The sequence below is a fragment of the Diadema antillarum genome, unplaced genomic scaffold (assembly GCF_040938485.1).
Source record: "Diadema antillarum isolate AM-2024a unplaced genomic scaffold, OU_Dant_1.0 scf00000156, whole genome shotgun sequence".
NCBI classification, from domain to species: Eukaryota; Metazoa; Echinodermata; class Echinoidea; order Diadematoida; family Diadematidae; genus Diadema; species Diadema antillarum.
This window is the reverse complement of record NW_027271045.1, coordinates 969,299-984,419: the sequence shown is the minus strand read 5'-3', so window position 1 is coordinate 984,419 and position 15,121 is coordinate 969,299. Positions and strand designations below refer to the sequence as shown.

General features: G+C 36.5%; 2 protein-coding genes across 2 annotated transcripts in view; one reads left to right on the top strand and one right to left on the bottom strand.

The window, feature by feature from the left end:
• The window catches only part of LOC139722082 (1-phosphatidylinositol 3-phosphate 5-kinase-like), a 106,276-nt gene that overhangs the window by 48,312 nt on the left and 42,843 nt on the right, over positions 1-15,121 (bottom strand). The gene's annotated exons all lie outside the window — the stretch shown is intronic.
• On the top strand, positions 11,609-12,853 carry LOC139722054 (melatonin receptor type 1B-like). The gene has a single exon (XM_071633376.1). The coding sequence runs from the start codon at positions 11,681-11,683 to the stop codon at positions 12,851-12,853; it is 1,173 nt and encodes a 390-aa protein (XP_071489477.1). The 5' UTR covers positions 11,609-11,680.

Genomic DNA, 15,121 nt, shown 5'->3' with positions numbered 1-15,121 from the left:
AATGCTGTTGGTAGACCTTTGACAACTAATGAACAGACATATCCAAGCCAGTAGGGCATGAGTGGGTGGTGCCTGAATACCAATTAGGGCAAGTTTAACTCAGGTCCAGCATAACCTTTTGTGCAACAGCAAACTTGCTAGTCACACATATTCAAGGGTGAAGACAATTTAATTTTTGCATTCCAGCCTCTAAGAAAGAATAAGAATAGCAATAGCAGCAAATATTCTAAGGCAAATGCTATGCCATATTCATTTTCCTTATCCTGAATGCATACATGTACTCAAGTATATCATTAAGTTTGTGAATATCACATAGTTCTGCCAATGCATATTTCATCCTATAAATTCAATTTGCAAAATCAATGTACCTGTATTTCTAATTATTCTGACTTAATAGTAATCACATCTGTGTACACATAGAACAAAAATGTATCACAGACATTAAATTACATTCTTTCATGATAAAACTGCATGTTGAGAAAACAAAACAAAACAAAAAAAAACTTTCCGTGATAACAAAGGAATGACTAGGGAATGTATATTTTAGTGTGGATGGTTGCAGTACAGTTCTGATGCAATTCACATATAATAATATACTGAGAATGTGAACATTTGCGAAGGACGCCAATGTAAAAAAAAAAAAGGCACAAAATTCAGAATAGTTTTTCTCTGTTAGTGTTTCGACAATAGAGCCTTAAACCATTCTCGTGCATTTTGTTGGAAGTTCTAACAACATATACAATGTGCAAATGTCGTGTATACCATTGCTAAACTAGTGGCCAGTCACATACACGAAAAACATGTACTAGGACTTATATGTGAATGATGCAAATTTCCCAATAATCACAGGAAAAAGATGTTTCCAAGGAGAGTTGATAGCAGTCTCAAGTTGAAATCAAATTTCTTTTTTCTTTCTCCTTTCTCTCCCTTCTTTTCTCTCTGTTGTTCGCTGGTTTATGATTGCATACTTGTTGTGTGTATTTCTGTGTATGTGAGTGTGTGTGTGTCGACTTCTTTTCTGAGACCCTACCCCCATAAGCAACTTACATGTATTTGATTTAATTTTCAAATATAATTTTGGCATACTCCAGAGTATTCTGTGACTTTGATCTAGCATTTCGTTCTCTATACAGGGTTTTAGAATGTTTGTTTTTATATAATTGTTTGATGTGTAGATATAGGGCCTATGTTACGATTTTAATTTGTAGAAAACCTAATATATGAAATGAAGTCATTATAAAATTAGACACCTCAGCCACAAGTTTTATAAAGTCAGATATCAAGGGGTGTCAAGTTTGGTAAAAATTTAACTGTGCATTCTCAAAGAGATAATAAAAATGTACAACATAAGCACTCATTTTGGACCACTTCCCCCTTCTTCTCTCACGCTCCAGGGGGGAACCCCTGGATCTGCCATGAACAAATCAGAAACTTCATTCATCAATGTACTAACTCATAGTATTAACAATTAATAGCTCTATCACTCCTGGTTCTAGAGAAGACGACTTTTAAATATTCCTTAATTTGGGAGTCTGGGATCCCTGGGGGGCACCCAGGTGAGCACAGTGCCCATTTGAAAAAAAATTGAGATGCTATACCCTACGAATGCTATCTGCTAAGTTTGATGAAAATCCATCACGGGATTTTCAAAAAGAATGTACAATTTAGACCTCCATTTGGACCCCTCCCTGGATCTGCCATGAACAAACTTGAAACTGCAGTCATCAATGTACTAACTCATTGTATTAACTTAGATCTATCACTTCTTGTTCTGGAGAAAAAGATCTTTAAAGATTCTTTTTTGGAAGGTTGTAGGCATGGTGTCCATTTGAACAAATTGAAATCCTCCTATCCCCCTAGGGATGCTACCTGCAAAGTTTGGTGAAAATCTGTCATGCAGTTTTCAAGAAGAAGATGAAAATGTAAAAAGTTAATGCGCACTGGATGCCAGACAATGAGTGATCATAACAGCTCTCTTCAGCCTGCGGTTAAGGTGAGCTAAAAAGTCTCTAAAAAAATGAACATGTTCGATTTTCTGGCGAATCACCAGAGACCAGACTAGTTTCCTGCAAATGTCACAGAAATGTCTCCATGACCAGCCAGACTCCCAGGTTGCCAACTAGTCTCCATTAAGCAAATGATGTACCCACTTTAATGAGCACATATTGATACCATTGCATTATAGAGATGTCCCCCAAAAAAGTCAACTCAAATTTTGATTATTCCAGTGGCTCTTATGAAAAGGGAAGAATGGACTCACCTGATACATTTACGATTTGAATGAGGTCCATGTTGTTGTTCAGTAGTATAAAGGCAGTGTTATAATGGTTACAGTTTGGCTCTCCTTGTCACTCGTTTTTAGTTTTGCATCCTCAAATAGGAAGGACATTAGTGCCCAACACAGGTTACTTACAGTTTCTATTCCAGCCTTAGAGCTAAGAAAGCTAAGATTTAAGCAAGTTGGTCATAAACTCAAACAATTATGATTACTTGCTGCCTGTATTAGCATATTAGAAGCCTCATTTATGATACTGATGGTCATTCAGACAGACAGTTAAAGAACAAGTTCACCTTGATATACATGTGGATTGAGTGAATGCAGCAATATTAGTAGAACACATCACTTAAGTTAAAGGAAAATTGGATGATCTGTTTCAAAGTTATTGATTTTTGAAGTTTCTGTGCCACCATCATTGACAAGGAAGACTACTAAAGCTTATGATGTCACATGCACAGAATGATATAATCAAATATAAAGAAAATCAAACATATTTTCATTTTTCTCTCATGATAAAAAGAGTGGTTGACTTACCTCTTTCGGAAAGCAGGGAAAATGATATTACCCTTAAAACAAGTCAAAGGAATGTGTACCTGTTTTCAGAAAAGGAAATTTCTGTGGAATTTTCTTTATATTTCTTTATACAGTTCTACTCATGTGACATCATAAACTGTAGTAGTCTTCTCATCCAGCAATGACTAAGCAGAACTTTTAAAATTTTGGCGACCTTAGTAGCTATACCATGAATCCAATAATTCCAGCCATGGATCCAGTAAGTAGTTGGCACACAGTAGATCTACTGAATGCATGGTTCAGCTGGCCCATACGCATCTTTTACTGAGTGTGTGAATGTTTGCTTAGTGCGCAAGAACATGTTTACAGTGGCTGTCACCAGTGAGGCAATGAGTGGCCAGTAAAATGAGATTGCAAAAATTCTCAAGGAATTTTATAAAAGACATCACAAACTACATTGTATATAACTGGAAAGTTTTGGGTGCATGAAACTTCCACAAATTTTGTGAGGAGCTAAGAATTGTGCAAAGTAAAATGTATGCAAAAGTGTTTGTCCAAACAATGTACTGGGTATTGAATGCAAGTGGCGATTCATGAAAGTTACATGCTGCTAAAGAGCTTGTCGCTTCCAATTCGTGAAAGCTTCCTGTTCTGGTTTTACAGTAGTGGCAGAGGTGGCAACACTCACAAGGTTTTTCTACTGAGGTACATGTAATATCAAAGCATATCGGTGCAGTGTGAATGGAAGAAGTCGTTATATTTCCCACTGAGAATATAATGGGCCTTTAGCCTCAGATGACAGCCAATATTTGCAGGTTTTAACTGTTAACCACATCCCAGTCTCACACTTCCTGAACAGCATGAATTACATTGTGTACAGATGCCAAGCTCATTGTCAACTACAGGAGTCTGTCTCACAGAGATGCAGAGGGAAAATTTGTGATATGACAAAAAAGCAATTGATTTCATAGCTTGAAAGTGAAACTTCACATCATGTTAAAACTGTCTTGTATGAACAAGCAGAAACTCAATCGTCACAATGGCAGCAGATCCATTATACAGATGAGACAGTTATGACATGCTCAAGTTTCACATTTTCAGGAGACAGCAATATCTAATCATAAATTAGAATAAAAGCTACTTGTAAAAATTGTGCTAAACCACATTTGCTACCATACTATTAACCATCTTGGTAGGATCTTAAATAGTCATTTGTTTCAATAGTTGGTAAGTTAACACTGAGCTGGCTAAACTTCAAGCACATGGCTATGTTAGTGCCCTTGTAGTAAGCCATCTTCGAGTTATCATTGACACTCATCTACATTTGCAAAAACATAATTTCATATATTTTGTAAATGTGAACTAGTCACCCCATTGTGGCATGATTTATGAACTATTATATTGCAAAAACATGATCCTGATTTTAATTTGACTAATTTCCAAAAGCTTTTTGGTGCTCTAAATGATAAGTTTCTTTCTTATTGCTAACCCATTGAGGATGCATCCCAAGTATACTTGGGGAAGTGTCTACAGGAAATGCGTGTTGTAGCAAAATCAGTCCGTCCTCAATGGGTTAATTTTGTTGTTCAAGTATTTCATTTTCATTTGTAAATACAGAGAGATTTTATCAAATTTTGTTGCATTTAAATCCTTGGTAGAGAAGTAGAAAGAAAATTTGATATTATTATGGCAAAAAAAGAAAGAAAGAAAAAGAAACAAGCTCCCTATTCATCTTTGGAAATGGAAATTTGAAATTCAATTTGAAGCATACTGTACACACGTTACGTTACTATCTTTTCATGTACTGTAAAAGTGGATATTTTCGCACAACTAACTTGTCCTGCTTTAATGGGCAAGAAGAGTTTCGGGTGTTTCTAATTCCGTAAAATCAAAACATTACACACAAGAACATATGGCAAGCAAAAATATTCGCATGCTTTTATTTTCGCCCTAGTTTCTGGTTGTGCGAAATATGCAAAGATTTCCACACCGTGAAAATTTCCACTTTTACAGTATATGGTATGATAACCCTTCCTATATTGTGCTTGCCAGTGGTGATATTGTCCCCCCCCCCCCCCCCCCCCCCACTTTTGAAAACATGGCGTTGGTGGTAATCTTACAGCAGTTTTCTATTCAAAGTAAATAGAGGTTCTCCTGACTGGTGTGTCTTTGCCTGATGAGGCTATAAGTTGTTCAGCAGGCTGGTTTGTCCTGTTGTATGGTGGGGGAGGAGGGCTTTGGTTGGCTGCTTGCAGTGACTCACTCTTTTTTTTTTCTTTTTTTTTACCAACCATATGTATCATCATCGTCAAGTTTCTGACTGATTTTATCCAAGAGCATTACCTTTCGTAAAACCCGCCCTGCCACTGTTGTTGTTGTTGTTGTTGTTGTTCTTTGCTTTACATCCAATCATTAAAATCATGGCAATTACTTGTACATGTTAAAATTTCTTTCAATTCAATTGCACATATCTTGGAAACAAAATAAGAAAATTGATACTTAATTGTCATGACAGATAGCTTGATGATAAGAACAACACCTTGATGATAACAACACCTTGATGATAAGAACAATACCCCTCCCCCTCCCTATATTCAAATATAGAAATATGATTTCATTCCAAACACACTGCAACACCTGCAAGTATTCAATCTATTAAGCAGATCTTAGTGCCAAACTCAAGTGTGCCAAGTTACTAATATACTTGATGGATAGCCAGTCTGATGTTTTGATTAATCATATTGAATGTTTTACACAGAGTTCTTTTCAAAATAAAACTTCTTACAGCAATTAACCAAGGCTGTAAGACAGAATGATTTACAGCATCAAACTCACGTTGCCCGTTCCTGTCATGCAAGAAGCGGGGCTTTACTTAAAAGCACACTTTTGTATTCTAACTACCCAAGAATGTGGGCATCAAGTTTTGGCTGTTGACAGTGGACTAGTAATAAACCTCTGGCCATGATCAATGGAGGGGCTATAAACAAGTTGCTACTCACTGCATCTATCAGTCTACAGCCCATCACTTGGTGGCTAACTGTTGCAAAAACAAGACACCTTTTGGTGCAGAATGGTGTTTGACCATCAACTCCCTCGAAATTTGCATTGCAGGACGGTTTGCACAGAAGTTTATGGACAGACACAACTTTGCTGCAGTCAGGCTAGGTAAGGAATCAAGTTTGTCTCCAAGTTCATGTAATTCTGTTTTGCTTACTTTTACAATGTCAAGAAAAAACAACCATGACACACACAGAACACACACACAAAAAAGAAATTCAACACAAAAGTACCGAAGAAAGCATCTCCATGCCTTGGATGAATGCATGTTTGGTTTGAACGAAGACCTTATGAATGGTTTGAATATACTATCACCATAAAAACTGCAAAGTATTCTTGTGATCACTTTTTTTTTTACATTTTGTATTTATTGATACTGAAAGTGTGTCATATTGTTCACCAGTAAACAGCTGTAAAAGCTTAATCTATGGAAAGATGTCATTGGTAAGATCAATGTCGATAGAGTGTTGCCCTTGTTTCTATTAAAGCCTGTGTTATATCTAATATATTTATTACCTTTTTTGTCCTTGGTGGAAATTAATAGTCCCAATCACGTTGAAATGTAAAAGTTATTAAGGGTTTGCTTAATCAGAGAAAGAAGCAATAGAAAACTTTCAATTATGAGTGCAATATGATAGCTTTGAGTGTTTTTAGCAGCCATGCATCAAGTACTCTGACATTGATCGATTGATTTGAATACTTTAAAAATGGATGTGCCGTAATTCTATGAACAATCAATTTAAAAAGCCCTTAAGTGTGATTACAGCTTACAATTAATTGTATTTCCCACTTTCAGTGCACATTTATCTAGCCGTAATTTATCAATACTTAGATATCTATACATTCCATATGCATCACTGCTGAAAAATTTTTCAGAACATGCAAGGGAACAGTCACAAGTTACATGTACATGCATATGTACTGTACATGTGAGTGTGTGTGTGTGTGTGGCGGGAGGCAGAGTAGGATGCAAATGTGTTGTGTTTTAATTTACTTGCACTATTACTTTGCCTTGAATACATGGCACTGAGAGGCTTTTTACATGTATGATGCTGCCAGAAAGATGATGGTGCATGAATCACGGGCTAAGAGTACATACTGCTACTCTATGAATTGTGATTTATGATTCTATTGCTACAAAAATGCCCTGGGGTGATTCTCTTCTGTGAATATCTCACCTTCGTATCAATTATTAGGTAAAGACATTTGAAAAGTATCCATTTCATCCTGCTAGAAGATGGAGAAAGATGGTAAAAATTGGACTACACAATGCCAAGTAAAAACCAAAAGATTGTTGTGAAATTTCATTTTCATATTCTGTACCATATGTGACAAGCATTTCCAGCATAAAGTTTATAAACTATAACACTATCAAACATGATCAGGACATATAATCAGTTTTTAATTAGGAATATAATTTCAGCAGTTGGCCCCACACAGCTTACATTAATTGAAGTCCAAAATTTCTAAATTTTGAATGTACAGCAATCATATTGATTATTCTACATCGGGATACATGCGTTTAACATGAGCAAATGATATGAGTCAAGTATTAAAATCATATATTCCATAGTGGCCAATTGTAGGTAAAATCTTATGGCAATGTTATAAAATTACTCTTTAATTACCTTAACCCTAAAAAGACTGGGGGGGGGGGGCCTAAAAGGCCCCCCCCTCGACATTTCGCGCGATTACTCAGCAACACGCAATGCTCTCGCCGCGATGCTCTATGACTTTTTTCTTTCGAGTTTCCCGCACATTTTGACACCAAATTTGTGACGCCCAGGGGTACGGTTCTGAAGTTACATAACTTTTTGTACATGCACGTGAGACCGAAAATGGCTCAAAAATGTGATTTTGTGTACAAAGTCAGTACAAATTGAGTTTTATCACATGGTTCATATAAATATGCTTATTTTTACTCTCAATGGCTAAAATCAATTTGTTTTAGTAGTATTATGCTTCAAAAAGGGTCTGCCACAAATTTTGCTGAAAGAAACAACAAAAACAAAATGTCGTAAAAACAAAGAAATACATAAGAAATTCATAAAACAATAAAATAAATAAGAAATTAATCTTGATACCAAATTTTTTTTCAAGTACATTTGCTAAGAATGCCACAAAGAATATCTAGACCAAAAATGAACACTTTTGGAGCTTTATTTACTGATTTAGATCAAAAAGTCTGATTTCTTGCATAAATTAGCATAATTAATCAAAATAAAATAAAAGAAGACTATTTTGGAAAATTTAAATATACGATCTTGTAAATTACATCGCACACTACCATTGTGCAAATTTCCGCGGCGATCGCGCGATCCACGGCCGAGATCTTAAGGGGGGGCCCTTTAGGCCCCCCCCCAGTCTTTCGAGCTACCAAAATAGCCCAGTCTTTTTAGGGTTAAATCAACCCTCTACCTGAGAACTGTAGACATAAGAATTCCTCATCTATGCTTTTGCAAATATTCTTTTTTTTCTAAATCCTTGGCATCAGCCTTTTTTGGGACAAGAGATTTTTCTTATCATGATATTCATAAGAGATTCCTTAACAACCTACTCTTTTGATAAATTGCATGGCACTTTCAGGATTATACTTCCCTTTCTGCAAAAATACTTCATGAAATTGAAACACTCTTTATGTGTGCTTTGAACACAAGACAAGTTGAAGGGTAAGTGATCACAGGCTGTGCCGGATGAGACATAATCAAGTCGTAAATTTTGTCTCAGCCAACAAAAGCTGGCATAATTATAGCTGGCCCTCTATGGCTCTGTCTTCAGTTCATTTTTTTTTCTTCCTTCTGGAGGTAAGGAAGATTTGTAGCGGTGAGCAAATTCACAATATATCCCTAGATGTGACCTATCACCTGGTAAACTCACAGATATTTCAGCTGAGATATCTATCATATATAAGGTAATTTGGTTGAAAGACAAGAATCTGATATTTGCTCAAAAATGGAAAAGTTTTTATCTTTTTCGGGAATCAAAGACGATCGAAGCTATGATTGTGATTTAGAGTTCTAACCTTGTTTGTAACCTTAAAAAAAGGATGACTACGAGAACGTTTAAATTCTCTGGTTTCCATTACATTATTTGCTTGATCTAGATTTTAAAAGATTTTCCACTTACCCAAGTGGGACGAAATATGTTAGGAAAAAAATGTGGGCATCACAGTACTATCAATACTGCAAAGTTACACAATATGCCAAATTACTAGAAGATTTGCTGTTTTCCCTATGAACAGGGATATAGTCTTCCAAATCCATTTGTAGAGGGGCAAGCATGTATAAAGTTAATCTATAAACTAGGACAGGATAGGATTTGTATACAAGACTGAAGACTTTTGCTGTCACCTTTTGCTTCCCATAGCATCTCTAACTGAAATGTTCTCAAGAGGCCAATTGGTGCTAGGCAACCTGAAATGCGCCAAGACGGGATCAAATTGAGCAGAGGAGGTATTGACTTGTTAAGGGCTGATCAAACAATCCTATTCTTCATTCTTCCTCGGGACACCGAGGCTTGAGGGCTCAAAACTGGAGAAAATCTGGTATCAATGAGGCGGAAATTAGAAGACAAATGATGTTTGTCTTCTTGGGGAGTCATTGAGGAAGGTATGGTTTCAGGGGAGATTAACTGAAGTCTGCTTGCTGAGCCAATGCATCAGAAGTTAAATTCATCTTCAGATGAAAGCGAGAGAGGGAGGGATGATTCATGTAGAACATGTACACTGTACCATCACTGATCTCAACGTACATTCATAGGTATGAAAACAATCTTCAGTTTGAAAGTATTCCAATTGTCTGTCTGTTTGTGACGAGGATTCATGATATGGTAGAAAGTAACAGTCAGCTCTGAGATTGTGATATTCCCAAATATCAGGTAAGTCCACATTCTCTCTATCTATGTCTGGATGTCATTATAGTCATAAATCGAGACCAGTGTTAAAACTACAATACCAAGAGAATTCTCTCAGACACAAACCCAGACTGGTAGCAAGTTGTTATTCAATGTTGGATTGATGATGCCTTTGGTAGTAGCAATGATGTCACACTGTTATCATCTTGGAAGGAATTTGGACACTTCTACCTGTAAAGGAAGATCAGCTGTGCATTGTGTTTACTTTTTCTGCAGGATTTAATGTGACCAAGTGGATTTTGCTCAGTTCCACAAGTGCTGTAAACCACATGGAGTGAAGATCTACTGATGTGTACAAAACTCTTCAGCGGGACTTTGAGTTTGGACTGGGAGCATTATGTTCTCAAAGGTATAATATTCATTCCTTCCTTGCATGTCTTACTTATTACTTTTTTTGTGTGTGTCTTTTATATGAAAAAAAAATGATAAAGCATGAAAACAGCATTTAGTTAAACATTTTGTTCACAGGAACCCTAAATTAATGTGAAATTATAACAAGCATTTGTGCCTTTGATGAAAAATCAGTAATGCAAAACATCAGTAATGTGTGTGTGTGTGTCAACTGTAATTTGCATACCATCAAGTTTCTGATTAGCAATTTTACTTTTAACTGATTTAACTGCATCCTCAAATTATGCACCTACAATAGTAAACTCAACTCATGGACATTTATCCAAAACATGCAAAGTGAAAGATGAAATTTGACATTCTGAAGATACTGCTACAACTGTATGTTTGGTGTCCAACCCCACAGCTTTGTGCACCCAGAAATACCAGACAACAAAAATTATCCTCAATATTAGACAAAAGCAATATTTCATAAGGAAATGAATTTCTTACATTTAGTAACTGGGCAATTGTTACAATTGACATTAGCTACTATTGGACTGCATGCTTAATGAAAATTCATTTTGTCTTAGGAATCTTTCTAAACTTAATTCATCTTTTCCTGTCACAAACTGGTCCCCAAAAGGCCTTATGTACAGATTTTGTGCAAGTGTGTCTGTGTCTATTTTGATTGTTTTTACATGTAATTGATATTTCAGAAGTATGTCACACTTTTATTGAAGTACACATGTGTATCAGTGAAGAAAAGGATACTAACGTCTGCTCAATCATTCAAAAAAGTTCTCATTTCATAATGATGGGGGGGGGGGGGGAGGGGTATGCCACACTTCAAGAGATAGGTACCTTTAAGTTTGAAGATACAATCCGAGTGCTGTTTAAACAGTTTTCCACATTTGCAGCACCACAACTTACGAAGAAAACTGGCTGTTAATCTATTATCATGACAGGCAATAACTTGGTGATAAAGCAGTCACAATTAATGGATAAGTGCTGATAGCAAAGCAGCCTTGTTCCATCTGGAGAAGGGGGGGGGGGGAGATTTTATAGAATTTCTGACAAGTGATAACCAGTAATTATGAGAAATGAGCTGTGTACTTTAGCACTCTCTGTGCACTGAAAGATGTAGTCTGGTTTTGCAAGTTATTACACTCTACATATACATTCTGGATGTCCAATTCTGGATGGTAAGGATGACAAATTTCAAGTCTAACGGTCACAAGTACTGGTTGATGCAGTGATGAGCAATTGGGGATGACATCTTTGTGAAGCGAAAATTGGCTCTTTCTGTTTATGTTCAGGTTGCACTGGGTTCACTATCAAGAACTAAGCTATACTGAACAACTCATCTGGATTTACTATGCAAGTTGCTCTTCATTACTTTGTTTACATCAAATCTAACTGAATTTATGTGCACTTATACATGATTTTGGTCTTTTTGATACATGTAAAGAGTGAAACATATTAACTCTCAAGTGCTTTCAATGTCCTACCACTAGGTTTCGTCCCAGACTGCAGAGATGTACAACATACGTGTGCATTCGTAAATGACTTGGTCCTGTATGCGTCACGACAATGGATCCTACAAGTGCAAGTAGCCTAGGGGATGAAGTGTTGTCATCCAGTGGATACACCGAATCAACAGATGAGATTGAAAATCCTCACACACCCAACCCAGTTGCTCTCAATCTACAGCTGACATACCTGGGAATGATATGTATCCTTGGTGCATTTGGCAACATCATGGTACTGGTGGCAAGCCTGTCGCACAAAGAGTTGCGCTCACCGGCAAACATGTTTATTGTCAATCTCAGCTTTGTAGATCTGCTGACAAATGTCATGTCTATTCCAGTGCTGATGGTCTCACTGAAATATAATGCCTGGATATTCAGCAATGGAATGTGTCATGCCTCTGCCTACATAGCCATCATCTGTCTTGGACAATCTGTTCAGAGCTTGGCGCACATTGCCGGCGCTCGGTACATCCTGATTACAAAGCCCCAGAGAGTTTATCAGAAGTTTTGCTCGTGGAAGGCTGTCTTTCTGAATATTACATTCATATGGTTCTCAACAATTTTCATAGTGATAATTCCAGAGTTTGGCTTTGCAGATATCAAATTCAATCCTAACCTCGGGCTCTGCAGTGTTGATCCCCAGCACCAAAATGCATGGATCTACACCACCATCCTCGTCGCACACTCGATCCTCAGCACTTTGATCCTCATCCCCTGCTTCTACTTCACAACATGCTACACTGTCATGTCCAGTCGCAGGCGCATTCAGCAGCAGAATGTTTTTCAACGTAACGTCAGCCGCATCGAGGAGAACCTAAACTTTTGGAAGCGTGAACTCGGCCTCTCTAAGGTTCTCATCCTTACACTTCTTGCTTATATTATCTGTTGGGTTCCTTTTGCTGTTGTGCACTTCCTCAGTGCTGATGGCTATGTCTCACCCGTGGCTCAGCGGGTAGCCATATTATTTCTTGTGACAAATTCCTGCATCAATCCCTACATTTATGCCGTTTGCAATCGCAAATTTAGACGGGTGTACAGAGACCTCTTCTATGGTTTGTGGTATAGAGTGCGACCCCAAAGCACAACTGACAGCAATTCATCACAACCATGTAAAGAAAGGGAGAATGAACAGAGTAATGTAGGGATCCTGATTATTAAACAGCCCACAACTTCTGGTACTGCAAGCTCCTGTCATGATAACCATGCCTTTCGTGTGACCACGTCAGACACTTGATAACACTTCAAATAATTGGTGCAATCCAACGCTGTCATTGTGTGATCATATCAATTACTGAAATTGAATATTTCAGCGTGAATTCTTCAAGCAATCTCACCAATAATACATTTCTGGCTGTGTGTTCCTGTCATGGGAAGTCATACCTGCGTGCACAGAGTTTAAATAATTACTGCTTGCATTTTGAACGAACTATGACAAATCATGTGACACACAGCAAGTTGAATAGTTACGTTAATTTCTCAAAATTGATTCTAATACTGGAAAACTCTACACAGGTCTCATTCAGTTATACAGATGGGAATGATATTACAGACCAACTTAAAGTTGGCAAAGAATCAAAGTCCATTTTCATATTACTTTACGCCAAACAATTTTCAGATTTCCTCAATTGAATCTTATTTACAAATTTGGCTTGGATGACAATTTCATGATAGTTTAAAGATAATGAAAAGTTTTGGTACCTCAAAAGTTTCCCTGAATTTCCTTGTCTTAGTTTGTGTTTCAGGTTAAAGTACTTTTCATATACATGTAACTAACACTGTGAGACGTACTCCCCCCAAAGTGCTCTCATGTCTTAGTAATCATGCAATTAACTGCAACCAGCAGCCCCATACGCATAGCATAATGGGGCTTTGCATTGTAGCATTCAGGATCATGACAGATTTAGTATCGGGCAAGTCCAAGATAAGGTCCCCTCAGAAGGCAAAATTTCATCTTTGCTCAATATTGACATGTTTGGTATCATTTTGAAGCTTATGAGTTGAAGTTTTGATTTCCATGGAGGAAAAAATTATATTATGTAAATTTATGCAAATTTCAGGGGCTTCATTTGCATAAATGTGAAACACAGCGTTACGTATGGGACATTTATAAAAATTCATATTAATTCAAAGGAAAGCAAATGATATTTGATTAATATGTGGACATAAGAAGTTCATCAAATAGTTTAACTTGGTATGAAAATTTAGGGATTATGCAAATGATTATGCAAATTAGCTCGTGTCCTATCATGAGATGTCCCATACGTAACAAATTGAGGTCATTTTTTTAGGTTTTTTCTGAAATTGCTAAGGTTATTTTAATTCCCTTTTGGAAAGTTCTAATTTATTGTTTAGAGAAATTAAATACCATAGAAAAAAGAAAAAACAGCAAAAGGAATATTTTTTATGAGGCATTGAAATAATGTTACGTATGGGACAAATGCGTTACGTATGGGACATCCTCATACATAATGCATGTGAATGCATGTAGCTAGCTGGGAAGGTCTCTCAGTACACAAATGGTCAACCATCCTGAAGAAAGCATCCCAACATTGTAACAACTTTTTGAGTTATAGACACTTTAAACAATACATGTACTTGACTGAACAATTTTCAGAAAGGGGGAGTGGAAAATGGCAAAATACACAATGAAAAATCAGCATTAAAGGGATGGTATAATTTTTTGTAGAAATGGGGATTCAGTTTTCAACATTTGATGAGATGATTGGAAACCAATCATATGAATTACTAAAGAGCATACAATCCTAAGACAAGAGGAATTCAAAGTTTAGTGATGGAGATCCAATTTGAAATGGTTGTGATATAAATAAAAAAAAAATATATATAAAGTAAAATGATTTTTTTTTATTGCAAATGATACAAAAATTTTCCTTATTCAGGTTTCAATAATAGCCATGACAAAATTCATGGGTATACATATTGAGGTGTGACTCGAATCAATGACCTGACTGCTAGACAGACATCATATATCTACTCGATCACTGAGGTTCCATGCAGCAGGTATTGCTTATTTATAAAAATTAATATTTCTTGTGTCAAGTTTTTTTTTTATTGAAACGAAATGGCAAACTGGCCATCATCAATGGAAGTAAACACTTTAAACTATTCAATTTTTCAGTAGTAACTATCCTGATAGAAATAGGGCATACACGTGTACATACTCCGGTTAGTCATAAAAATATACCAATGATTAAATATGATTATGATGGTAAATATTTGGGGAATATTGTTCCCTTGTCAATCTGAATCAGTATTTGAGTAGTTTCAACTGATTCCATTTCAATAATTATGCAAAAAAAAAAATTTATATGGGTATTTTGCAAAATTATTTTGCAAAATACCCATAAACATGTCTCTCCACACACTAAACGAATGGGGGACAAAGGGCATGCATACTCAGGTTGGTCATAAAAATACAAAAATATGATTGAATATGATTAGGATGGTGAATATTTGGGGAATATTGTTTCCTTGACAATCTGGA